The sequence below is a fragment of the Oncorhynchus nerka genome, linkage group LG15 (assembly GCF_034236695.1).
Source record: "Oncorhynchus nerka isolate Pitt River linkage group LG15, Oner_Uvic_2.0, whole genome shotgun sequence".
NCBI classification, from domain to species: Eukaryota; Metazoa; Chordata; class Actinopteri; order Salmoniformes; family Salmonidae; genus Oncorhynchus; species Oncorhynchus nerka.
This window is the reverse complement of record NC_088410.1, coordinates 20,161,994-20,189,959: the sequence shown is the minus strand read 5'-3', so window position 1 is coordinate 20,189,959 and position 27,966 is coordinate 20,161,994. Positions and strand designations below refer to the sequence as shown.

General features: G+C 45.2%; 1 protein-coding gene across 6 annotated transcripts; it reads left to right on the top strand.

The window, feature by feature from the left end:
* Positions 1–27: 27 nt before the first annotated feature.
* On the top strand, positions 28–26,627 carry slc26a11 (solute carrier family 26 member 11). Of its 6 annotated transcripts, XM_065001239.1 has the most exons (17): positions 33–268; positions 11,676–11,891; positions 12,141–12,306; positions 13,114–13,222; positions 15,800–15,992; positions 16,500–16,585; positions 16,695–16,774; positions 17,546–17,688; positions 17,764–17,942; positions 18,348–18,420; positions 18,860–18,971; positions 19,272–19,327; positions 20,353–20,493; positions 20,644–20,771; positions 21,065–21,164; positions 21,308–21,441; positions 25,132–26,627. In XM_065001239.1, exons 3-17 carry the CDS (start codon positions 12,179–12,181, stop codon positions 25,228–25,230), a joined length of 1,761 nt encoding a protein of 586 aa, XP_064857311.1. In that variant the 5' UTR covers positions 33–268; positions 11,676–11,891; positions 12,141–12,178; the 3' UTR covers positions 25,231–26,627. The 6 variants fall into 6 exon arrangements, 4 of the variants coding, with proteins under 4 accessions (XP_064857312.1, XP_064857310.1, XP_064857309.1 ...); XM_065001238.1 differs by having other exon boundaries at positions 31–268; positions 12,174–12,306; positions 20,353–20,771; XM_065001237.1 differs by having other exon boundaries at positions 31–268; positions 20,353–20,771.
* Positions 26,628–27,966: the final 1,339 nt, after the last annotated feature.

Here is a 27,966-nt window from a genome sequence, read left to right as displayed (position 1 = left end):
CACATGAGGCGGAGTGTTTAAGTTTTGCCGGAGAAGAGTGGACGCAACGGAAGTCGCTCTTTTTTTCTTTCTTGCTCAGCGCAAGTGACATTTAGGGAAGATGGTGTCTTGATCAGCACAAGTTACATTTAAGGGAAGTGGTTTTGAAGAAACTGCAGTGATTATGTTGCTGACCTCGCTTAGTTGCTGCGGTCAGTAAACGAAAGAATAGATGTATTGTGATTGAAGAACACAGGCGTTTCATAAAGAATATATCGCCTGGAAATAGGTTTGTCTATTTAAGTAATTCATTCTTTGTCCATTCCACTGGATCATTTTATTGCCAGTCAGTATTTGCCTGCCTAGTATGTGTATCCGTCCGTCCGTGTGTGTCTGTCTCTGTCTGTACAGTGTATATTGTAATAAACCCAGGGTCGTTACATATGTATGTATGTATGTGTAAGATCTTGGCAATGTTGTGTGTGTGTGTGTGTGTGTGTGTGTGTGTGTGTGTGTGTGTGTGTGGGGTACGTGTAATGATGAGTGTGACGGGTGAATGTGTGTTACCTACCTGTGCTTGGCCCAGCAGTAAAGGTAGGCTTTGTACTCCGTCAGACGAGTTGAAGTGATGGACTTCCTGGTGCAGGCCGTACATACCATTTTGTGTGTGTGTCTGTGTGTGCGCCTGAGGCCTGAGCAGCTATGAAAATGACTGTGGACCCAATAACAAATTTAAAACTGTATGAGACCAGAATGCAAATTGTAAAGTAGATCTTCAACCAAATTGTCATGTGATCGTGGCTAGCCAGTGTCAAATAAATTTGCCAGTCAGCGCCATAGCAGTATATTCTAAATTGGATGTGGTGGGTTGGCATGGTGATACTATAGCCATATATTCTAAATGGGATGTGGTGGGTTGGCATGGTGATACAATAGCCATATATTCTAAATGAGATGTGGTGGGTTGGCATGGTGATTCCATAGCCATATATTCTAAATGGGATGTGGTGGGTTGGCATGGTGATACCATAGCCATATATTCTAAATGGGATGTGGTGGGTTGGCATGGTGATACAATAGCCATATATTCTAAATGAGATGTGGTGGGTTGGCATGGTGATTCCATAGCCATATATTCTAAATGGGATGTGGTGGGTTGGCATGGTGATACCATAAATGGGATGTGGTGGGTTGGCATGGTGATATTCTAAATGGGATGTGGTGGGTTGGCATGGTGATACCATAGCCATATATTCTAAATGTCATGTGGTGGGTTGGCATGGTGATACCATAGCCATATATTCTAGATGGGGTGGGTTGGCATGGTGACACCATAGCCATATATTCTAAATGGGATGGGGTGGGTTGGCATGGTGACCATACCATATATTCTAAATGGGATGCCATATATTCTAAATGGGATGGGGTGGGTTGGCATGGTGATACCATAGCCATATATTCTAAATGGGATGGGTTGGCATGGGATTGCCATATATTCTAAATGGGATGTGGTGGGTTGGCATGGTGATACTATAGCCATATATTCTAAATGGGATGTGGTGGGTTGGCATGGTGATTGGATGTGGTGGGTTGGCATGGTGATACCATAGCCATATATTCTAAATGGGATGTGGTGGGTTGGCATGGTGATACAATAGCCATATATTCTAAATGAGATGTGGTGGGTTGGCATGGTGATTCCATAGCCATATATTCTAAATGGGATGTGGTGGGTTGGCATGGTGATACCATAGCCATATATTCTAAATGGGATGTGGTGGGTTGGCATGGTGATACAATAGCCATATATTCTAAATGAGATGTGGTGGGTTGGCATGGTGATTCCATAGCCATATATTCTAAATGGGATGTGGTGGGTTGGCATGGTGATACCATAGCCATATATTCTAAATGGGATGTGGTGGGTTGGCATGGTGATACCATAGCCATATATTCTAAATGTCATGTGGTGGGTTGGCATGGTGATACCATAGCCATATATTCTAGATGGGGTGGGTTGGCATGGTGACACCATAGCCATATATTCTAAATGGGATGTGGTGGGTTGGCATGGTGATACCATAGCCATATATTCTAAATGGGATGGGTTGGCATGGTGATACCATAGCCATATATTCTAAATGGGATGTGGTGGGTTGGCATGGTGATACCATAGCCATATATTCTAAATGGGATGTGGTGGGTTGGCATGGTGATACTATAGCCATATATTCTAAATGGGATGTGGTGGGTTGGCATGGTGATTGGATGTGGTGGGTTGGCATGGTGATACCATAGCCATATATTCTAAATGGGATGTGGTGGGTTGGCATGGTGATACAATAGCCATATATTCTAAATGAGATGTGGTGGGTTGGCATGGTGATTCCATAGCCATATATTCTAAATGGGATGTGGTGGGTTGGCATGGTGATACCATAGCCATATATTCTAAATGGGATGTGGTGGGTTGGCATGGTGATACCATAGCCATATATTCTAAATGAGATGTGGTGGGTTGGCATGGTGATTCCATAGCCATATATTCTAAATGGGATGTGGTGGGTTGGCATGGTGATACCATAGCCATATATTCTAAATGGGATGTGGTGGGTTGGCATGGTGATACCATAGCCATATATTCTAAATGTCATGTGGTGGGTTGGCATGGTGATACCATAGCCATATATTCTAGATGGGGTGGGTTGGCATGGTGACACCATAGCCATATATTCTAAATGGGATGGGGTGGGTTGGCATGGTGACACCATAGCCATATATTCTAAATGGGATGTGGTGGGTTGGCATGGTGATACCATAGCCATATATTCTAAATGGGATGGGGTGGGTTGGCATGGTGATACCATAGCCATATATTCTAAATGGGATGGGTTGGCATGGTGATACCATAGCCATATATTCTAAATGGGATGTGGTGGGTTGGCATGGTGATACTATAGCCATATATTCTAAATGGGATGTGGTGGGTTGGCATGGTGATTGGATGTGGTGGGTTGGCATGGTGATACCATAGCCATATATTCTAAATGGGATGTGGTGGGTTGGCATGGTGATACAATAGCCATATATTCTAAATGAGATGTGGTGGGTTGGCATGGTGATTCCATAGCCATATATTCTAAATGGGATGTGGTGGGTTGGCATGGTGATACCATAGCCATATATTCTAAATGGGATGTGGTGGGTTGGCATGGTGATACCATAGCCATATATTCTAAATGTGTGGTGGGTTGGCATGGTGATACCATAGCCATATATTCTAAATGGGATGGGTGGGTTGGCATGGTGATACCATAGCCATATATTCTAAATGGGATGTGGTGGGTTGGCATGGTGATACCATGGTGATTCCATAGCCATATATTCTAAATGGGATGTGGTGGGTTGGCATGGTGATACCATAGCCATATATTCTAAATGGGATGTGGTGGGTTGGCATGGTGATACCATAGCCATATATTCTAAATGGGATGTGGTGGGTTGGCATGGTGATACCATAGCCATATATTCTAAATGGGATGTGGTGGGTTGGCATGGTGATACCATAGCCATATATTCTAAATGGGATGTGGTGGGTTGGCATGGTGATACCATAGCCATATATTCTAAATGGGATGTGGTGGGTTGGCATGGTGATACAATAGCCATATATTCTAAATGAGATGTGGTGGGTTGGCATGGTGATTCCATAGCCATATATTCTAAATGGGATGTGGTGGGTTGGCATGGTGATACCATAGCCATATATTCTAAATGGGATGTGGTGGGTTGGCATGGTGATACAATAGCCATATATTCTAAATGAGATGTGGTGGGTTGGCATGGTGATTCCATAGCCATATATTCTAAATGGGATGTGGTGGGTTGGCATGGTGATACCATAGCCATATATTCTAAATGGGATGTGGTGGGTTGGCATGGTGATACCATAGCCATATATTCTAAATGGGATGTGGTGGGTTGGCATGGTGATACCATAGCCATATATTCTAAATGGGGTGGGTTGGCATGGTGATACCATAGCCATATATTCTAAATGGGATGGGTTGGCATGGTGATACCATAGCCATATATTTTAAATGGGATGTGGTGGGTTGGCATGGTGATACCATAGCCGTATATTCTAAATTGGATGTGGTGGGTTGGCATGGTGATACCATAGCCATATATTCTAAATGGGATGTGGTGGGTTGGCATGGTGATACCATAGCCATATATTCTAAATGAGATGTGGTGGGTTGGCATGGTGATACCATAGCCATATATTCTAAATGGGATGTGGTGGGTTGGCATGGTGATACCATAGCCATATATTCTAAATGGGATGTGGTGGGTTGGCATGGTGATACCATAGCCATATATTCTAAATGGGATGTGGTGGGTTGGCATGGTGATACCATAGCCATATATTCTAAATGGGATGGGTTGGCATGGTGATACCATAGCCATATATTCTAAATGGGGTGGGTTGGCATGGTGATACCATAGCCATATATTCTAAATGGGGTGGGTTGGCATGGTGATACCATAGCCATATATTCTAAATGGGATGTGGTGGGTTGGCATGGTGATACCATAGCCATATATTCTAAATGGGATGGGTTGGCATGGTGATACCATAGCCATATATTCTAAATGGGATGTGGTGGGTTGGCATGGTGATACCATAGCCATATATTCTAAATTGGATGGGGTGGGTTGGCATGGTGATACCATAGCCATATATTCTAAATGGGATGGGGTGGGTTGGCATGGTGATACCATAGCCATATATTCTAAATGGGGTGGGTTGGCATGGTGATACCATAGCCATATATTTTGGGTGGATTGGCATGGTGATACCATAGCCATATATTCTAAATGGGATGGGGTGGGTTGGCATGGTGATACCATAGCCATATATTCTAAATGGGCTGGCATGGTGATACCATAGCCATATTTCTAAATGGGATGTGGTGGGTTGGCATGGTGATACCATAGCCATATATTCTAAATGGGATGTGGTGGGTTGGCATGGTGATACCATAGCCATATATTCTAAATGGGTGGTGGGTTGGCATGGTGATACCATAGCCATATATTCTAAATGGGGTGGGTTGGCATGGTGATACCATAGCCATATATTCTAATGGGGTGGGTTGGCATGGTGATACCATAGCCATATATTTAAATGGGTGGGTTGGCATGGTGATACCATAGCCATATATTCTAAATGGGATGGGTTTGGCATGGTGATACCATAGCCATATATTCTAAATGGGATGTGGTGGGTTGGCATGGTGATACCATAGCCATATATTCTAAATGGGATGTGGTGGCATGGTGGCATGGTGATTGGATGTGGTGGGTTGGCATGGTGATACCATAGCCATATATTCTAAATGGGATGTGGTGGGTTGGCATGGTGATACAATAGCCATATATTCTAAATGAGATGTGGTGGGTTGGCATGGTGATTCCATAGCCATATATTCTAAATGGGATGTGGTGGGTTGGCATGGTGATACCATAGCCATATATTCTAAATGGGATGTGGTGGGTTGGCATGGTGATACAATAGCCATATATTCTAAATGGGATGTGGTGGGTTGGCATGGTGATTGGATGTGGTGGGTTGGCATGGTGATACATAGCCATATATTCTAAATGGGATGGATTGGCATGGTGATACCATGGCCATATATTCTAAATGGGATGGGTGGTTGGCATGGTGATACCATAGCCATATATTCTAAATGAGATGTGGTGGGTTGGCATGGTGATACCATAGCCATATATTCTAAATGGGATGTGGTGGGTTGGCATGGTGATACCATAGCCATATATTCTAAATGGGATGGGTGGGTTGGCATGGTGATACCATAGCCATATATTCTAAATGGGATGGGTTGGCATGGTGATACCATAGCCATATATTCTAAATGGGATGTGGGTTGGCATGGTGATACCATAGCCATATATTCTAAATGGGATGGGGTGGGTTGGCATGGTGATACCATAGCCATATATTCTAAATGGGATGTGGTGGGTTGGCATGGTGATACCATAGCCATATATTCTAAATGGGATGGGTTGGCATGGTGATACCATAGCCATATTCTAAATGGGATGTGGTGGGTTGGCATGGTGATACCATAGCCATATATTCTGGGAATGGTGATACCATGTGGATGTGGGTTGGCATGGTGATTCCATAGCCATATATTCTAAATGGGATGTGGTGGGTTGGCATGGTGATACCATAGCCATATATTCTAAATGGGATGGGTGGGTTGGCATGGTGATACCATAGCCATATATTCTAAATGGGATGTGGTGGGTTGGCATGGTGATACCATAGCCATATATTCTGGATGGGGGTGGGTTGGCATGGGATACCATTGGCATTGGTGATACCATAGCCATGGGATGGGTGGGTTGGCATGGTGATACCATAGCCATATATTCTAAATGGGATGGGGTGGGTTGGCATGGTGATACCATAGCCATATATTCTAAATGGGGTGGTGGGTTGGCATGGTGATACCATAGCCATATATTCTAAATGGGATGTGGTGGGTTGGCATGGTGATACCATAGCCATATATTCTAAATGGGATGTGGTGGGTTGGCATGGTGATACCATGGCCATATATTCTAAATGGGATGGGTGGGTTGGCATGGTGATACCATAGCCATATATTCTAAATGGGATGTGGTGGGTTGGCATGGTGATACCATAGCCATATATTCTAAATGGGATGTGGTTGGCATGGTGATACCATAGCCATATATTCTAAATGGGATGTGGTGGGTTGGCATGGTGATACCATAGCCATATATTCTAAATGGGATGTGGTGGGTTGGCATGGTGATTATATTCTAAATGGGATGATTGGCATGGTGACACCATAGCCATATATTCTAAATGGGATGTGGTGGGTTGGCATGGTGATACCATAGCCATATATTCTAAATGGGATGTGGTGGGTTGGCATGGTGATACCATAGCCATATATTCTAAATGGGATGGGTGGGTTGGCATGGTGATACCATAGCCATATATTCTAAATGGGATGTGGTGGGTTGGCATGGTGATACCATAGCCATATATTCTAAATGGTGATACCATAGCCATATATTCTAAATGATGTGGTGGGTTGGCATGGTGATACCATAGCCATATATTCTAAATGGGATGTGGTGGGTTGGCATGGTGATACCATAGCCATATATTCTAAATGGGATGTGGTGGGTTGGCATGGTGATACCATAGCCATATATTCTAAATGGGATGTGGTGGGTTGGCATGGTGATACCATAGCCATATATTCTAAATGGGATGTGGGTTGGCATGGTGATACCATAGCCATATATTCTAAATGGGATGTGGTGGGTTGGCATGGTGATACCATAGCCATATATTCTAAATGGGATGGGGTGGGTTGGCATGGTGATACCATAGATATATTCTAAATGGGATGTGGTGGGTTGGCATGGTGATACCATAGCCATATATTCTAAATGGGATGTGGTGGGTTGGCATGGTGATACCATAGCCATATATTCTAAATGGGATGTGGTGTTGGCATGGTGATACCATAGCCATATATTCTAAATGGGATGTGGGTTGGCATGGTGATACCATAGCCATATATTCTAAATGGGATGGGTTTGGCATGGTGATACCATAGCCATATATTCTAAATGGGATGTGGTGCGTTGGCATGGTGATTAGCCATGGGATGGGTGATACCATAGCCATATATTCTAAATGGGATGTGGTGGGTTGGCATGGTGATACCATAGCCATATATTCTAAATGGGATGGGTGGGTTGGCATGGTGATACCATAGCCATATATTCTAAATGGGATGGGGTGGGTTGGCATGGTGATACCATAGCCATATATTCTAAATGGGATGGGTTGGCATGGTGATACCATAGCCATATATTCTAAATGGGGTGGGTTGGCATGGTGATACCATAGCCATATATTCTAAATGGGATGGGGTGGGTTGGCATGGTGATACCATAGCCATATATTCTAAATGGGGTGGGTTGGCATGGTGATACCATAGCCATATATTCTAAATGGGATGTGGTGGGTTGTTATGGTGATACCATAGCCATATATTCTAAATGGGATGATGATACCATAGCCATATATTCTAAATGGGATGTGGTGGTTGGCATGGTGATACCATAGCCATATATTCTAAATGGGATGTGGTGGGTTGGCATGGTGATACCATAGCCATATATTCTAAATGGGATGGGGTGGGTTGGCATGGTGATACCATAGCCATATATTCTAAATGGGATGTGGTGGGTTGGCATGGTGATACCATAGCCATATATTCTAATGGGGGATGTGGTGGGTTGGCATGGTGATACCATAGCCATATATTCTAAATGGGTGGTGGGTTGGCATGGTGATACCATAGCCATATATTCTAAATGGGATGGGGTGGGTTGGCATGGTGATACCATAGCCATATATTCTAAATGGGGTGGGTTGGCATGGTGATACCATAGCCATATATTTTGGGTGGATTGGCATGGTGATACCATAGCCATATATTCTAAATGGGATGGGGTTTGGCATGGTGAAACCATAGCCATATATTCTAAATGGGATGTGGGTTGGCATGGTGATACCATAGCCATATATTCTAAATGGGGTGGGTTGGCATGGTGATACCATAGCCATATATTCTAAATGGGATGGGTGGCATGGTGATACCATAGCCATATATTCTAAATGGGATGGGAGTTGGCATGGTGATACCATAGCCATATATTCTAAATGGGATGGGTGGGTTGGCATGGTGATACCATAGCCATATATTCTGGATGGGATGGGGTGGGTTGGCATGGTGATACCATAGCCATATATTCTAAATGGGGTGGGTTGGCATGGTGATACCATAGCCATATATTTTGGGTGGATTGGCATGGTGATACCATAGCTGTATATTCTAAATGGGATGGGGTGGGTTGGCATGGTGATACCATAGCCATATATTCTAAATGTTGGCATGGTGATACCATAGCTGTATATTCTAAATGGGATGGGGTGGGTTGGCATGGTGATACCATAGCCATATATTCTAAATGGGATGTGGTGGGTTGGCATGGTGATACCATAGCCATATATTCTAAATGGGATGTGGTGGGTTGGCATGGTGATACCATAGCCATATATTCTAAATGGGATGTGGTGGGTTGGCATGGTGATACCATAGCCATATATTCTAGATGGGGTGGGTTGGCATGGTGACACCATAGCCATATATTCTAAATGGGGTGGGTTGGCATGGTGATGCCATAGCCATATATTTTGGGTGGATTGGCATGGTGATACCATAGCCATATATTCTAAATGGGATGGGTTGGCATGGCGAAACCATAGCCATATATTCTAAATGGGGTGGGTTGGCATGGTGATACCATAGCCATATATTCTAAATGGGGTGGGGTGGGTTGGCATGGTGATGCCATAGCCATATATTTTGGGTGGATTGGCATGGTGATACCATAGCCATATATTCTAAATGGGATGGGTTGGCATGGTGATACCATAGCCATATATTCTGGATGGGGTGGGTTGGCATGGTGATACCATAGCCGTATATTCTAAATGGGATGGGGTGGGTTGGCATGGTGATACCATAGCCATATATTCTAAATGGGGTGGGTTGGCATGGTGATACCATAGCCATATATTTTGGGTGGATTGGCATGGTGATACCATAGCTGTATATTCTAAATGGGATGGGGTGGGTTGTTATGGTGATACCATAGCCATATATTCTAAATGTGCTGGCATGGTGATACCATAGCCGTATATTCTAGATTGGATGTGGTGTGTTGGCATGGTAATACCATAGCAAATTCTAAATGGGATGGGGTGGGTTGGCATGGTGATACCATAGCTGTATATTCTAAATGGGATGGGTTGGCATGGTGATACCATAGCCATATATTCTAAATGGGGTGGGTTGGCATGGTGATACCGTAGCCATATATTCTGGATGGGGTGGGTTGGCATGGTGATACCATAGCCATATATTTAGGGTGGGTTGGCATGGTGATACCATAGCTGTATATTCTAAATGGGATGGGGTGGGTTGGCATGGTGATACCATAGCCATATATTCTAAATGGGGTGGGTTGGCATGGTGATACCATAGCTGTATATTCTAAATGGGATGGGGTGGGTTGGCATGGTGATACCATAGCCATATATTCTAAATGGGGTGGGTTGGCATGGTGATACCATAGCCATATATTTTGGGTGGATTGGCATGGTGTTACCATAGCTGTATATTCTAAATGGGATGTGGTGGGTTGGCATGGTGATACCATAGCCATATATTCTAAATGGGTTGGCATGGTGATACCATAGCCGTATATTCTAGATGGGATGTGGTGTGTTGGCATGGTAATACCATAGCAAATTCTAAATGGGATGGGGTGAGTTGGCATGGTGATGCCATATGTTCTAAATGGGATGATGTGGCATGGTGACACCATAGCCATATATCCTGGATGGGATGGGGTGGGTTGGCATGGTGATACCATAGCCATGTATTCTAAATGGGGTGGGTTGGCATGGTGATACCATAACCATATATTCTAAATGGGATGGGTTGGCATGGTGATACCATAGCCATACATTCTGGATGGGATGGGGTGGGTTGGTATGGTGATACCATAGCCGTATATTCTAAATGGAATCAGGTGGGTTGGCATGGTGATGCCATAGATTTTAAATGGAGTGGGTTGGCATGGTGACACCATAGCCATAGATTTTAAATGGAGTGGGTTGGCATGGTGACACCATAGCCATAGATTTGAAATGGAGTGGGTTGGCATGGTGACACCATAGCCATAGATTTGAAATGGAGTGGGTTGGCATGGTGACACCATAGCCATAGATTTGAAATGGAGTGGGTTGGCATGGTGACACCATAGCCATAGATTTTAAATGGAGTGGGTTGGCATGGTGACACCATAGCCATAGATTTGAAATGGAGTGGGTTGGCATGGTGACACCATAGCCATAGATTTTAAATGGAGTGGGTTGGCATGGTGATAGTTAAATCAATCTGCATATGTTCTTTTGCCTCGACTGAATTTAGAAACTATATATTCAATAAATAAGTGAGACATAAATATTTTGCTCATTTTGCTCTGTCAGCAGTACAGGGATGAAAGTAGAGTATAGTAGACTGACTGATAAATGCACGTAGCTCACAGTCTAGTTCATCTTGGTTGGCACCCTGATATAAATCTCACACTTGTGGGTAGGATTTGAATAGTTAAAGGAAAAGTCCACCCTAAAACGACCGTTTGGTACAGTATTTGTTCCATGAGTCCATTGTTGACATAGTCCCAACATGTTATGCTAGTCAGCAATCCAATTTTTAAGATAAGCAACTTTCAAAATAGAGACATCATCACCATATGATGCCGAATACGTCATACGGGGATGATTTCTGTATTTTGAAAGTAGCTTATCTTGAAAACTCGATTGCTGACAAGCGAAACCATTTCCCTTTAAGTCTGTCAGGAGACGACAGTCTACAGTATGTCCTCTATTTTACCATCGTTGTCTTTGTTCTTTATGGGCTTTTATTGCTGGATTTAATTGACCACTTTTCTCCTTTCTTTCTGTTCTTTCATCACAGTGAGTGAACCTGTAATACCACACATGGAATGGAGACACACTGGGAGGATCTTGCCTTTCTGGATTCTAGAATGATGTGAGATCTGACGGTTCTGGGAACCTTGGTGATTCTCTGCTCTCTTGGTGTTTTGTCCTCTTTTACCTGCCTAATTGGAGTGTGAAGACGTGGATGTCATATTATAGTCGAGTTTGAACCTCACCCACCCTGAGGACTGAGGTAAGCAAACACAACCTACCTGGCCTACTGCTGCCACCTACAGTACCTTCCTGGTTTTGCCTGTTTGTGTGTCTATGGAATGGAGACATTGGATTGGTTTTCTTGTGTGTGTGTGTGTGTACTGTAGTCTCAAAATCTGCTTGTCAGCACTTTGTGTGTGTCTGCCTGTCTGTCTATGACTCTGCTCTCTGTCTACATTAACATCTCTCCGCCTCCTCCATCTCATGTTCGGCCCTTCACCAACTACAGACCCTCCTCTGTCCTGTTCCGTCCTGGTTCCAGGCAACATGATGGAGCCCCTAGTGGACCGGCCCGGGCCCCAGATTGGAAGGTCCTCTCTGGGGGAGAGAATGGCCTCCTGCTGCTCCTACAGAACCCTCCAGGCCTGGCTCCCCATCCTCACCTGGTTACCCAAGTAGGTGTCCCACCCTCATCTCTTTCTCTGGTGATGAGAGACAAAGGCTGCCCAGCTAGCACATAATGTTCTGAGAACCATGTGTTTCTTAGGTGGAAACGTCAGTACTTCAGCATAACGTTTTCTACAGGTTTCTTCATGGTTCGATTTAAAGTCATGTTCTCAGAACATTAAGAAAACCTTCCATAAAAACCACGAGAAAACATTAGTAAAGTTCAAAGAACGTTCTAAGAATGTTATTTAAAAACAAATACATTCCGTTCTCAGCGTCAACAAAACTCTCTCCTTTATTGTTTTTACATAATGTTCAGTTGTTGGCTGTGCCCACTAATTGGCCAACCCTGATCTTAATGAGGGGTTGATTACTTTGATATGGGGTCTAAATGAGCTAAAAGGAACAGCTTTGAAAGAGTTAAGAAAACATGGCCTGCTAGCTCCATCCTGGTGGCGCAGTGGACTAATTCCATGGATAGAGAACAGAGGAGCATAGATATGAATGTCACTGACGCCTTGCCACAATAAAAAATATATGTATTTGCATGATTGATACTTAGGACACATGTAAATTCATATGCTTATCTGTGCTGGGAGTTCAGAACAGTGAACCCAAACTAAACTAGCATATTCTTATCTGTGCTGGGAGTTCAGAACAGTGAACCCAAACTAAACCAGCAGGGTTATTAAGGCATGTTGTCTGAACGTTATTTATTTACTGTCAAATATGTCTTGGTCTCTGTGTCTCTCTCTCTTTCAATCTAAATCCTTGGGGAGCTAACACAAGTCTTTCTGTGTTTTCTCCACCTCCAGGTACAGGCTGAGCTGGCTCCAGATGGACCTGATAGCAGGTCTCACCGTGGGTCTAACCACCGTACCACAGGCCCTGGCTTATGCTGAGGTGGCCGGCCTACCTGTACAGGTGAGAGATCCAATGGATCACAGTTCATAGGCCTGAGTGTCTATAGACCATAGTATGTACAGGTGAGAGGGAGGAGCCAGGGGTGGGGGTTTGTCTGTACAGGTGAGAGGGAGGGGCTGGGGGCAGGGGTTTGTCTGTACAGGTGAGAGGGAGGGGCTGGGGGCAGGGTATATCTGTACAGGTGAGAGGGAGGAGCAAGGGGCAGGGGTTTGTCTGTACAGGTGAGAGGGAGGGGCTGGGGGCAGGGTATATCTGTACAGGTGAGAGGGAGGGGCTGGGGGCAGGGTATATCTGTACAGGTGAGAGGGAGGAGCCAGGGGTGGGGGTTTGTCTGTACAGGTGGGAGGGAGGAGCCAGGGGTGGGATTTTATCTGTACAGGTGAGAGGCAGGGGCTGGGGGCAGGGTTTATCTGTACAGGTGAGAGGGAGGAGCCAGGGGTGGGATTTTAGCTGTACAGGTGAGAGGGAGGGGCTGGGGGAGGGTTTATCTGTACAGGTGAGAGGAAGGAGCCAAAGGGTAGGATTTATCTGTACAGGTGAGAGGGAGGGGCTGGGGGAGGGTTTATCTGTACAGGTGAGAGGAAGGAGCCAAGGGGTAGGATTTATCTGTACAGGTGAGAGGGAGGGGCTGGGGGCAGGGTATATCTGTACAGGTGAGAGGGAGGGGCTGGGGGCAGGGTATATCTGTACAGGTGAGAGGAAGGAGCCAAGGGGTAGGATTTATCTGTACAGGTGAGAGGAAGGAGCCAAGGGGTAGGATTTATCTGTACAGGTGAGAGGAAGGAGCCAAGGGGTGGGGGTTTATCTGTACAGGTGAGAGGAAGGAGCCAAGGGGTAGGATTTATCTGTACAGGTGAGAGGAAGGAGCCAAGGGGTGGGGGTTTATCTGTACAGGTGAGAGGAAGGAGCCAAGGGGTAGGATTTATCTGTACAGGTGAGAGGGAGGGGCTGGGGGCAGGGTATATCTGTACAGGTGAGAGGGAGGGGCTGGGGGCAGGGTATATCTGTACAGGTGAGAGGAAGGAGCCAAGGGGTGGGGGTTTATCTGTACAGGTGAGAGGAAGGAGCCAAGGGGTAGGATTTATCTGTACAGGTGAGAGGCAGGGGCTGGGGGCAGGGTATATCTGTACAGGTGAGAGGAAGGAGCCAAGGGGTAGGATTTATCTGTACAGGTGAGAGGCAGGGGCTGGGGGCAGGGTATATCTGTACAGGTGAGAGGAAGGAGCCAAGGGGTAGGATTTATCTGTACAGGTGAGAGGGAGGGGCTGGGGGCAGGGTATATCTGTACAGGTGAGAGGGAGGGGCTGGGGGCAGGGTTTATCTGTACAGGTGAGAGGGAGGGGCTGGGGGCAGGGTTTATCTGTACAGGTGAGAGGGAGGAGTCAGGGTTAAATAGTTAGGCCTACCTGTACTGGTGAGTGGTAGTAGAAGTACCTGCTATATCTCTGGGACAAGGCCTCTCACGCCAGAAGGATCACATGCTGTTTCTAGTGTTGTATTAATAAACTTTTGGCACACCTATGTTGTTACATTATCCAACCCCTCACAGTAAGCATAGTTGAGTGTAATGTTGAACATGTTATTGGATCATATAGCTTTATAGACCTCAGTGTGCATCCCAAATGGCACCCTATGTCCTATATAGTGCACTACTTTTGACCGGAGCCCTATGGGGGAATGAATAGGGACACAGTTCATAGGCCTGAGTGTCTATAGACCATAGTCATCAAGTCCTCTCATGTTTTAGTACACTACAGCTTTACCTCGGGGACTCTTTTACCTGCTACCTGACATAACACTCTTCTCCCTCCATTTTCTCCTACAATCCCCCTCACTTCTCCTCTACTCTCTTTTTTTTCCCTACCCAGACCCCTCTCTCTGTCTCTCTGTCTCTCTGTCTCTCTCTCTGTCTGTCTGTCTGTCTCGCTCTTTCTCGCTCTTTCTCGCTCTCTCTGTCTCTCTGTGTCTCTGTCTGTCTGTCTGTCTGTCTGTCTGTCTGTCTGTCTGTCTTTCTCGCTCTTTCTCGCTCTGTCTGTCTGTCTGTCTGTCTGTCTCTCTCTGGCTCTTGCTCTCTCTCAATTCAATTCAAAGGGCTTTATTGGCATGGGAATCATATGTTTACGTTGCCAAAGCAAGTGAAATGGATGAACAAACGTGAAATAAACACTAAAAACTAACAGTAAACATTACACTCACACATTTTCCAAAATAATAAAGACATTTCAAATGTCATGTTATGTCTATATACAGTGTTGTAGCGATGTGCAAATAGTTAGTTAAAGTACAAAATGGAAAATAAATACATATGGATTGTATTTACAATGGTGTTTGTTCTTCACTGGTTGCCCTTTTCTTGTGGCAACAGGTCACAAATCTTGCCGCTGTGATGGAACACTGTGGTATTTCACCCAGTAGATATGGGAGTTTATCAAAATTGGATTTGTTTTCGAATTCTTTGTGGGTCTGTGTAATCTGAAGGAAATGTATGTCTCTAATATGGTTATACATTTGGCAGGAGGTTAGGAAGTGCAGATCTCTCTCTACTTCCTTTAAGTCAAATGATCCCCCTCTCTACAGTACGGCTTGTACTCAGCCTTCATGGGTGGGTTCATCTATACGTTTCTGGGAACCTCCAAGGATGTAACCCTGGGTCCTACTGCCATCATGTCCCTGCTGTGTGCCTCCTACGTGGGGGGAGACCCGGTCCGAGCCGTCCTCCTCAGCCTGATCTGTGGAACCATACAGACCGCCATGGCTCTACTACGTTTGGGTAGGGGAGAAATAATAGTTTGTTGTAGATTGTCTTCAAGATCATCCTCATAGTTCTGGTTCTAGATCACCCTTGTAGTTCTGGTTCTAGATCACCCTCGTAGTTCTGGTTCTAGATCACCCTCGTAGTTCTGGTTCTAGATCATCCTTGTAGTTATGGTTCTAGATCACCCTCATAGTCCTTGTTCTAGATCACCCTCGTAGTCCTGGTTCTAGATCAACCCTGTAGTTCTGGTTCTAGATCAACCTTGTAGTCCTGGTTCTAGATCAACCTTGTAGTCCTGGTTCTAGATCAACCTTGTAGTCCTGGTTCTAGATCAACCTCATAGTTCTGGTTCTAGATCATCCTCATAGTCCTGGTTCTAGATCAACCTCGTAGTTCTGGTTCTAGATCATCCTCGTAGTCCTGGTTCGAGATCACCCTCATAGTTATGGTTCTAGATCACCCTCATAGTTCTGGTTCTAGATCATCCTCAAAGTTCTATTTCTAGATAATTTCTGGTTTCAGGGTTTCTTCTGGACTTCATCTCATTTCCGGTGATCAAAGGCTTCACCTGTGCTGCCGCGGTAACCATAGGCTTCGGTCAAGTCAAGGTGAGACACACACACACACACACACACACACACACACACACACACACACACACACACACACACATCCCTGTGTGAGGACAGTGTTAATCCAGTGTTATTCTGTCTCCAGAATGTGCTGGGACTGAAGGATATACCTCATGAGTTCTTCCTGCAGGTCTACTACACCTTCTACAGGATACCTGAGACCAGGTAGAGTAGAGGACTGGTCTACACCTTCTACAGGAAACCTGAGACCAGGTAGAGTAGAGGACTGGTCTACACCTTCTACAGGAAACCTGAGACCAGGTAGAGTAGAGGACTGGTCTACACCTTCTACAGGAAACCTGAGACCAGGTAGAGTAGAGGACTGGTCTACACCTTCTACAGGAAACCTGAGACCAGGTAGAGTAGAGGACTGGTCTACACCTTCTACAGGATACCTGAGACCAGGTAGAGTAGAGGACTGGTCTACACCTTCTACAGGAAACCTGAGACCAGGTAGAGTAGAGGACTGGTCTACACCTTCTACAGGAAACCTGAGACCAGGTAGAGTAGAGGACTGGTCTACACCTTCTACAGGAAACCTGAGACCAGGTAGAGTAGAGGACTGGTCTACACCTTCTACAGGAAACCTGAGACCAGGTAGAGTAGAGGACTGGTCTACACCTTCTACAGGAAACCTGAGACCAGGTAAAGACCACACCTTCTACAGGTGAGACCAGGAAACCTAGAGAGACTGGTCTACACCTTCTACAGGAAACCTGAGACCAGGTAGAGTAGAGGACTGGTCTACACCTTCTACAGGAAACCTGAGACCAGGTAGAGTAGGCCTATAGTAGGCTACACTTTTGTGTGTGTGTGTGTAATGTTGTTGTAACGTGTGTGTGTAATGTTGTAACGTGTGTGTGTGTGTAATGTTGTAATGTGTGTGTGTGTGTGTGTGTGTGTAATATTGTTGTAATTGTGTGTGTGTGTGTGTAGGATAGGAGACGTGGTTCTAGGTCTGCTGTGTCTGTGTCTGCTGGTGACGTTGCAGTGGATGAAGAGTACCCTGGAACCCCCGTCAGAACAGGAGGCCCTCCTCACCAGGGCCGCTCACAGTCTGGTCTGGGGCATCGCTACCGGTCAGTACCGGGAGGGGGGGGGTGTGTGTGTGTGTGTGAGAGAGAGAGTATAATGTGTGTGTCTCCCCACCACAGTGCGTAATGCGTTGGTCGTAGTGGCGGCGTCCTTCCTGGCGTTCTCATGGAATGCGTTTGGCTCACCGGTCTTCACCATTACCGGGAAAACATCCCAGGGCCTGCCGCCGTTCAGAGCCCCTCCCGTCTCCGAGACCACGCCCAACGGTACCAGCATCAGCTTCGGAGAGATCATAGAGGTGAGTGACAGACCAATAGGGATACAGAGTTGGTGAGTGACAGGGGGACAGACCAATGGGGATACAGGGCGGGGGAGTGGCAGGTGGATTGACCAATTTGGATACAGAGTTGACACTGGAGAGTGGGTGTCGTAATTTAGTTATCACCATTGGGGAGAGCAGGGGGAGAGTGAGCTGAACCAATGATATTACAGTATTGATTTGTTAGTGTTGAGTTGTCACAGTATTATGTTTCCAATTAGGTTACAGTGAAAAGTAACAAGCTATTACAGCAAAGGTCCCCAGTCGCTCTTGGTCAGTATGCTAAGCCAATCAGGGAACAGTAATTAGTCATTAGAATGCCGTTGTCCAATCACATCTCGGATATGAGTGATTGAAAACCCCTTCTGACCAATCCCGTGGCAGGATTTTGGAGGAGGGCTGGCTGTCATCCCCTTCATGGGAGTACTGGAGAGCATTGCCATCGCTAAAGCCTTCGGTGAGAGCTGTGTGTGTGTGTGTGTGTGTGTGTGAGAGAGAGCTGTGTGTGTGTGTGAGAGAGCTGTGTGTATGTGTGTGTGTGTGTGTGTGTGAGCTGTGTGTGTGTGTGTGTGTGTGAGCTGTGTGTGAGAGCTGTGTGTGTGTGTGTGAGAGCTGTGTGTATGTGTGTGTGTGTGAGAGCTGTGTGTGTGTGTGTGTGTGTGTGTGTGTGTGTGTGAGAGCTGTGTGTCATGTTACTGGTGCACTCTTTCTGTACCAACGTGTGTTGTTAAATGTTTATTATTATTTTATTATTGTTATTTATTTGACCAGAGAAGTCACATTGAGGATGGAATATCTAAAAAATCTTGCATAATTATTCTGTTTCTCTATCTTCTTTGCTTTTAAGTGAGTTTAAATGCACTTTGAATAAAGTTTGATTTGATTTGAATCCCCAGCCAGTCAGAATGACTATAGGATCAATGCCAACCAGGAACTGTTTGCTATTGGTCTAACCAACATTATGGGATCCTTCGTCTCAGCCTATCCAGTCACAGGAAGCTTCGGAAGGTGTGTGTGCATTAGTGTTGCCATGACACCAGTATGGTGATACTAGGAAGTAAGGAAACTAAGGAAACACAACATGAAGCAGACTGAAGCTCTTGAAACAGTTCTAATGTTGGAAACCAAGTTGTACCACACAATATGTTACAAAAGTAGGTTTTAAAGGAGTTTAGTCTGCTTAGTGTTTTATTTTTTGCCATGGAAAATACTGACAACACTAATGTCCGTGTGTTTCCTGTGTAGTGTGTGTGTGTGTGTGTGTGTTTGTGTTATATACACGCTCATGTATAATCTGCCCATGTTCAGGACTGCAGTGAACTCCCAGACAGGGGTGTGTACACCAGCCGGAGGCATAGTCACTGGTAAGACAGAATTTACTACAAATATCACTCCCATTTCTCTTTCTCTCTCTCCTATCCATCCATCTTTCTCTCTCTCCTATCCATCCATCTTTCTCTCTCTCCTATCCATCCATCTTTCTCTCTCTCCTATCCATCCATCTCTCTCTCTCTCCTATCCATCCATCTTTCTCTCTCTCCTATCCATCCATCTTTCTCTCTCTCCTATCCATCCATCTTTCTCTCTCTCCTATCCATCCATCTTTCTCTCTCTCTCTCTCCTATCCATCCATCTTTCTTTCTCTCTCTCATATCCATCCATCTTTCTCTCTCTCTCTCATATCCATCCATCTTTCTCTCTCTCCTATCCATCCATCTCTCTCTCTCCTATCCATCCATCTTTCTCTTCTCTCTCTCATATCCATCCATCTTTCTCTCTCTCTCTCATATCCATCCATCTTTCTCTCTCTCTCTCTCATATCCATCCATCTTTCTCTCTCTCTCTCTCATATCCATCCATCTTTCTCTCTCTCTCTATCCATCCATCTTTCTCTCTCTCTCTCCCATCCATCTTTCTCTCTCTCTCTCCTATCCATCATCTTTCTCTCTCTCTCTCCTATCCATACATCTTTCTCTCTCTCTCTCCTATCCATCCATCTTTCTCTCTCTCTCTCCTATCCATACATCTTTCTCTCTCTCTCCTATCCATCTTTCTCTCTCCTATCCATCCATCTTTCTCTCTCTCTCTCCTATCCATCCATCTTTCTCTCTCTCTCTCCCATCCATCCATCTTTCTCTCTCTCCCTCCTATCCATCCATCTTTCTCTCTCTGTACTGTACTGCAATGTTGTTGTAGTATAGTTGTTTACTGTATAATACTGCAGTACACTTGTAAATATTGTGTAGTGTCTGCCGCCCCCTGGTGTTGAGGTATAGTAGTTAGTATACTGTAATTAATGTGTGGTATCTGTCTGGTGTTGAGGTGTGGTAGTGTATTGTGTAGTAGTTAGTATACTGTAATTAATGTGTGGTATCTGTCTGATGTTGAGGTGTGGTAGTGCTGTTGTCCCTGGCCTTCCTGATGCCAGCATTCTACTACATCCCTAAAGCCTCTCTGGCAGCAGTCATCATCTGTGCTGTGGCTCCCCTGGTCGACTACCGTGTCGTCATGCAGTTCTGGAGGATACGCAGTGAGTCGTTTGTGTTGAATTTGTGTGTCAGTGTGTATTTCAAATCTGTGTGTGTGTGTGTGTGTGTGTGTGTGTGTTTTCAAATGTGTGTGTGGGTGTGTGTGTGTGTGTGTGTTTTCAAATCTGTGTGTGTGTGGGTGTGTGTGTTAGAGCTTGATCTGGTGCCGTTCCTGATCACCTTCCTGTTGAGTTTCTGGGAGGTGCAGTACGGCATTGTGGGAGGTGTAGTTGTTTCTGGACTCATGCTGCTCTACAATGTAGCCAGGCCCAGCATAAAGGTAATGTGTATGTGTGCGTGCGTGCATTCATTTGTGTGTGTGTGCATAATACTATGGGCTGTGTCTGTGTGTGTCTGTGTGTAACAGGTGTGTCTGTGTGTACATGTGTGTGTGTTCTCTCTGTGTGTACAGGTGTGTGTGTGCTCTCTGTGTGTACAGGTGTGTGTGCTCTCTGTGTATACAGGTGTGTGTGCTCTCTGTGTGTACAGGTGTGTGTGCTCTCTGTGTGTACAGGTGTGTGTGCTCTCTGTGTGTACCAGGTGTGTGTGTGTGTGTTCTCTCTGTGTATACAGGTGTGTGATCATGGTGTTTTGGTGATGGAGTTAGATAGTGGACTCAGTTTCCCCTCCACAGAGTACCTCAACACTGTCCTATACACTCAGGCACTGCAGGGTAAGAGAGCGTGTGTGTATTCTGGAATGCTGGAACATTGTTAATGTGGGAGGCAATCCGTCTGCCTAGGGAGACTAATCTTTCCTCCTCTTGTGCGTGCCACCCCCCCCCTTCTCTCCTCTCCCCCTCCCTGTCTCCCTCAGCCTCTCCTCCTAGGTCAGTGGTCCTGGACTGTCATCATGTCAATACTGTAGACTATACAGTTGTCAACGAGCTCAGGGACCTGCTACGACAGTTCAAACTACGAGGGGTCGGACTCATCTTCTCTGGCCTGCAGGTACTGACTGACTGACTGGGTGTGTTCTGGCCTGCAGGTACTGACTGACTGACTGGCTGTGTTCTGGCCTGCAGGTACTGACTGACTGGGTGTGTTCTGGCCTGCAGGTACTGACTGACTGACTGGGTGTGTTCTGGCCTGCAGGTACTGACTGACTGACTGACTGGGTGTGTTCTGGCCTGCAGGTACTGACTGACTGACTGGGTGTGTTCTGGCCTGCAGGTACTGACTGACTGACTGGGTGTGTTCTGGCCTGCAGGTACTGACTGACTGACTGGGTGGTTCTGGCTGACTGACTGACTGGGTGTGTTCTGGCCTGCAGGTACTGACTGACTGACTGGGTGTGTTCTGGCCTGCAGGTACTGACTGACTGACTGGCTGTGTTCTGGCCTGCAGGTACTGACTGGCTGTGTTCTGGCCTGCAGGTACTGACTGACTGACTGGGTGTGTTCTGGCCTGCAGGTACTGACTGACTGACTGGGTGTGTTCTGGCCTGCAGGTACATTAGTCGACCAACAATGATGAAGTATAATCCGACTGATTGCATCTCTCTCTGTTTCTTCTCTTCTCTTCCCTCTGTCTCTCTCTCTCTTCTCTTCCCTCTGTCTCTCTCTCTCTCTGTTTCTTCTCTTCTCTTCCCTCTCTCTCTTCTCTTCCCTCTGTCTCTCTCTCTGTTTCTTCTCTTCTCTTCCCTCTGTCTCTCTCTCTCTTCCCTCTGTCTCTCTCTCTTCTCTTCCCTCTGTCTCTCTCTCTCTCTTCTCTGTTTCTTCTCTTCTCTTCCCTCTGTCTCTCTCTCTATTCTCTTCCCTCTGTCTGTCTCTCTCTCTATTCTCTTCCCTCTGTCTCTCTCTCTTCTCTTTCCCTCTGTCTCTCTCTCTTCTCTTCCCTCTGTCTCTCTCTCTCTATTCTCTTCCCTCTGTCTCTCTCTCTCTTCTCTTCCCTCTGTCTCTCTCTCTCTTCTCTTCCCTCTGTCTCTCTGTCTCTCTCTCTTCTCTTCCCTCTGTCTCTCTCTCTCTTCTCTTCCCTCTGTCTCTCTCTCTTTCTCTTCCCTCTGTCTCTCTCTCTCTTTCTCTTCCCTCTGTCCCTCTCTCTCTCTCTCTCTTCCTCTTCCCTCTGTCTCTCTCTCTCTTCTCTTCCCTCTGTCTCTCTCTCTCTTCTTCCCTCTTCCCTCTGTCTCTCTCTCTCTCTTCTCTTCCCTCTGTCTCTCTCTCTCTCTCTTCTCTTCCCTCTGTCTCTCTCTCTCTTCTCTTCCCTCTGTCTCTCTCTCTCTCTTCTCTCTGTCTCTCTCTCTTCTCTTCCCTCTGTCTCTCTCTCTCTCTTTCTGTCTTCTCTTCTCTTCCCTCTGTCTCTCTCTCTCTTCTCTTCCCTCTGTCTGTCTCTCTCTCTTCTCTTCCCTCTGTCTGTCTCTCTCTCTATTCTCTTCCCTCTGTCTCTCTCTCTCTTCTCTTCCCTCTGTCTCTCTCTCTCTCTTCCCTCTGTCTCTCTCTCTCTTTCTGTCTTCTTCTCTTCCCTCTGTCTCTCTCTCTCTTCTCTTCCCTCTGTCTCTCTCTCTCTCTTCTCTTCCCTCTGTCTCTCTCTCTCTTCTCTTCCCTCTGTCTCTCTCTCTCTCTCTTGTCCCTCTGTCTCTCTCTCTCTTCTCTTCCTCTGTCTCTCTCTCTCTCTCTCTCTTCCCTCTGTCTGTCTCTCTCTCTCTTCTTTCCCTCTGTCTCTCTCTCTCTCTTCTCTTCCCTCTGTCTCTCTCTCTCTTCTCTTCCCTCTGTCTCTCTCTCTATTCTCTTCCCTCTGTCTCTCTCTCTCTCTTCCCTTCTCTTCCCTCTGTCTCTCTCTCTCTCTCTCTCTTCCCTCTGTCTCTCTCTCTCTCTCTTCCCCCTCTGTCTCTCTCTCTCTTCTCTTCCCTCTGTCTCTCTCTCTCTTCTCTTCCCTCTGTCTCTCTCTCTCTTCTCTTCCCTCTGTCTCTCTCTCTCTCTTTCTCTTCCCTCTGTCTCTCTCTCTATTCTCTTCCCTCTGTCTCTCTCTCTATTCTCTTCCCTCTGTCTGTCTCTCTCTCTCTCTCTTCCCTCTGTCTCTCTCTCTCTATTCTCTTCCCTCTGTCTCTCTCTCTCTCTCTCTTCTCTTCCCTCTGTCTCTCTCTCTTTCTCTTCCCTCTGTCTCTCTATTCTCTTCCCTCTGTCTCTCTCTCTCTTCCCTCTGTCTCTCTCTCTCTTCTCTTCCCTCTGTCTCTCTCTCTCTTCTCTTCCCTCTGTCTCTCTTCTCTTCCCTCTGTCTCTCTCTCTTCTCTTCCTTCCTCTGTCTCTCTCTCTTCTCTTCCCTCTGTCTCTCTCTCTCTCTCTTCTCTTCTCTTCTCTTCCCTCTGTCTCTCTCTCTCTTCTCTTCCCTCTGTCTGTCTCTCTCTCTCTATTCTCTTCCCTCTGTCTGTCTCTCTCTCTATTCTCTTCCCTCTGTCTCTCTCTCTTCTCTTCCTTCCCTCTGTCTCTCTCTCTTCCCTTCCCTCTGTCTCTTCTCTCTCTCTGTTTCTTCTCTTCCCTCTGTCTCTCTCTCTCTTCTCTTCCCTCTGTCTCTCTCTCTCTATTCTCTTCCCTCTGTCTCTCTCTCTCTTCTCTTCCCTCTGTCTCTCTCTCTTCTCTTCCCTCTGTCTCTCTCTCTATTCTCTTCCCTCTGTCTCTCTCTCTATTCTCTTCCCTCTGTCTCTCTCTCTCTCTTCTCTTCCCTCTGTCTCTCTCTCTCTCTTCTCTTCCCTCTGTCTCTCTCTCTTCTCTGTCTCTCTCCTTCCCTCTCTGTCTCTCTCTCTCTTCTCTTCCCTCTGTCTCTCTCTCTCTTCTCTTCCCTCTGTCTCTCTCTCTCTTCTTCTCTTCCTCTGTCTCTCTCTCTCTCTTCTCTTCCCTCTGTCTCTCTCTCTCTTCTCTTCCCTCTGTCTCTCTCTCTCTTCTCTTCCCTCTGTCTCTCTCTCTCTTATTCTCTTCCTGTCTCTGTCTCTCTCTCTCTATTCTCTTCCCTCTGTCTCTCTCTCTATTCTCTTCCCTCTGTCTCTCTCTCTATTCTCTTCCCTCTGTCTGTCTCTCTCTCTTCTCTTCCCTCTGTCTCTCTCTCTCTATTCTCTTCCCTCTGTCTCTCTCTCTCTCTCTCTTCTCTCTCTTCTCTGTCTCTCTCTCTATTCTCTTCCCTCTGTCTCTCTATTCTCTTCCCTCTGTCTCTCTCTTCTCTTCCCTCTGTCTCTCTCTCTCTTCTCTTCCCTCTGTCTCTCTCTCTCTTCCCTCTGTCTCTCTCTCTCTTCTCTTCCCTCTGTCTCTCTCTCTCTTCTCTTCCCTCTGTCTCTCTCTCTCTTCTCTTCCCTCTGTCTCTCTCTCTCTTCTTCCCTCTGTCTCTCTCTCTCTTCTCTCTTCCCCTCTGTCTCTCTCTCTATTCTCTTCCCTCTGTCTCTCTCTCTCTTCCCTCTGTCTCTCTCTCTTTCTCTTCCCTCTGTCTCTCTCTCTCTTCTCTTCCCTCTGTCTTCTCTTCCCTCTGTCTCTCTCTCTCTTCTCTTCCCTCTGTCTCTCTCTCTCTTCTCTTCCCTCTGTCTGTCTCTCTCTCTCTTCTCTTCCCTCTGTCTGTCTCTCTCTCTCTTCTCTTCCCTCTGTCTGTCTCTCTCTCTCTTCTCTTCCCTCTGTCTGTCTCTCTCTCTCTTCTCTTCCCTCTGTCTCTCTCTCTTCTCAGTATTCGGTCTTGGAGGTCCTGTTAGCAGCAGACCTGCCGGATCTTAGACACACCGCCAGTGTGGAGGCGGCACTAACCATCCTATCGGGTAGCACTTAGTGACTGACACTACAACCAACCAATCACAGACGAGAACAGTGATATATATATATATATATATATTTTTTTTTTTTAAGCTGTCCTGAACCAATCCCTGCTGAGTGCACCGATTACACTCCACTCAACGGACCCTGACACTGAAATCAGAATGATTGGTATGGATCTGGACCAATCAGGGTACAGCGGTGGCCAAGAATGTCCCTGCCCCTCACCAATTGATTGGCTGTCAAGCAGTTGACAGGTTGTCAATCCCCTTTTTTTAACCAAGGATGAGAACCGATCTCTTATGCTTTTCCACTCTGAAGATGCTGCTGTGTGATGGGTTTCTTCTTGTAGTTTATAATAATGTTGTTGAAGGTATCTGTAGACACTGATCAAGTCTAGAGTAGGTTTGTGGTTTCTATCACTAATGGACATTTCAATGTCTCTGTGTGCAGTTTGAAGGTAGTTTCTGGCCCATTGCTAACTAGCGTTAGCATAATGACTGGAAGTTTACAGGAACTGCTAGCACACACACACTACCTTTATCCTGGGTCTGTTTTAACAGGTTTGCTCTGTGTGTTAACCCCTTCAGAGCCAACATACACAGAGGAACTGGAGGACGGGAAATCACTTCTCAGGAAGTGATGTAAGGAAAGAAGCCCCACCCTCTCAACACTTAACTTCCTGTTGTTTGTGTTCCAAATCAAAATTCCAAATCCTTTCCAAGCCCCTACCCGTGTGTCCCAATCCTGGTCCCGCGGACCCTTAAGGGGGCACATTTTTGTTTTTGCCCTCGCACTCACAAACCTGATTCAACCAAATGCTTGATGAGAAGTTGATTAGTTGAATTAAGCTAAAAACAAAACGTGCACCGCCTTGGGTCCCCGGACCAGGATTGGGAAGCCCTCACCGGAGTCAGTGTGTGGATAGGTGGAAGCAATATGGAGGAAATAGCACTTAGCCTGTCCAGAGATGTAACTGTATATCTAATATCTATGGAATGTTTTGATTTACATAGGTGTTAGGGATCTATCTGGTATAGGACGGGTCAAATATCCTTAGACTGGTGAGGTACTTACACTATTGCAACTTTGCTTTTAAATGTTCTTCTTATACGCATTAATACATATAATATATTATTGTATACATTTGCTTGATCAATTAGACTTTGATAAATTACAATTATTGATGCCTTTCAAATTGATCAATTGTACTTTATTGGTTGCCTCTATTGGATGAGAAGTTGACTGTCTCCTACTCTGTGTGTGTGTGTGTGTGTGTGTATTTACCTGTACGATCATGACCATTAGAAGAATATCACATTCCAAATGGTTTGTGCCTTGCATGTCCTGCACTTAATACAATTATTATTATTTTTTTTAACACTTTGAAACGTGTTAATTCTTACTTAGAAATGTATTTGATAAGACTGACAATTTGTATACAGCTCCAAACTTAATTTAATGCAGTGAATTAACCAGTGTTGTAAAGTGCTTAAGTAAAGATACTTTAAAGTACATTCCTAAAGAAAATAATGTACTTTTTACTACATTCCTACATTCATTCTAAAGAAAATAATGTACTTTTTACTCCACTACATTCCTAAAGAAAATAATGTACTTTTTACTCCACTACATTCCTAAAGAAAATAATGTACTTTTTTACTTTTCCTAAAGAAAATAATGTACTTTTACCACTACATTCCTAAAGAAAATAATGTACTTTTTACTCCACTACATTCCTAAAGAAAATAATGTACTTTTTACTCCACTACATTCCTAAAGAAAATAATGTACTTTTTACTCCACTACATTCCTAAAGAAAATAATGTACTTTTTACTCCACTACATTCCTAAAGAAAATAATGTACTTTTTACTTCAAAGAAAATTTCCCTGACAACCAAAAGAAAATAATGTACATTTTAATGATTAAAGAAAAAATGGTCCAATTCACATCCCTACATCCCTAAAGAAAATAATGATCTTTACTGGACACATTCCTAAACAGAATAATGAACATCCCTGATCAAAGAAAATAATGTACTGCCTCTGAATCTTAATGGACTCACTAAAATGAGTCCAACATCCCTGATCATCCCTACTGCCTCTGATGTGGTGGACACACTAAACACAAATTCTTCATTTGTAAATGATGTCTGAGTGTTGGAGTGTGCCTGACAACCAAAAGTACTACTGAATGAAATAGGACAGGAAAATGTCTGATCTTGGAGTGTGCCCCAGAGAACATCCCTGGCATCCCTATCTGTAAATGATGTCATCCCTAGTGTTGGAGTGTGCCCCTTCTATTTGTAAATGATGTCTGAGTGTTGGAGTGTGCCCCTGGCTATCTGTAAATGATGTCTGAGTGTTGGAGTGTGCCCCTGGCTATCTGTAAATGATGTCTGAGTGTTGGAGTGTGCCCCTGGCTATCTGTAAATAAAAACATAAATTGTGCTGTTTGCCTAATAGAAGTCATTTGAAATTATTTATACTTTTACTTTTGATACTTAAATATATTTTTGCAATTACATTTGATACTTAAGACTATTTAAAACCAAATACTTTGACCTACTCAAGTAGTATTTTACTGGGTGACTCACTTTTACTTGAGTCATTTTCTATTAAGGTATGAATGCGCTCTATGGTGTGGTCAGCATGTAACATGAGCGAGCGTTGCAACATAAATGTACACATCTAATTCAATCATTGCATCCACACTGCTTGCGCGAGTCAGCGAGCGTCTGTGGAGCCAGG

Excerpts from the sequence above, each read along its gene's own strand:
- slc26a11 (XM_065001238.1), top strand. The coding sequence starts at position 12,179 with ATGATGGAGCCCCTAGTGGACCGGCCCGGGCCCCAGATTGGAAGGTCC. Across the intron at positions 15,993-16,499 it reads CATGGCTCTACTACGTTTGG|GGTTTCTTCTGGACTTCATC; the intron begins GTAGGGGAGAAA and ends TTCTGGTTTCAG. Across the intron at positions 16,586-16,694 it reads TAGGCTTCGGTCAAGTCAAG|AATGTGCTGGGACTGAAGGA; the intron begins GTGAGACACACA and ends TTCTGTCTCCAG.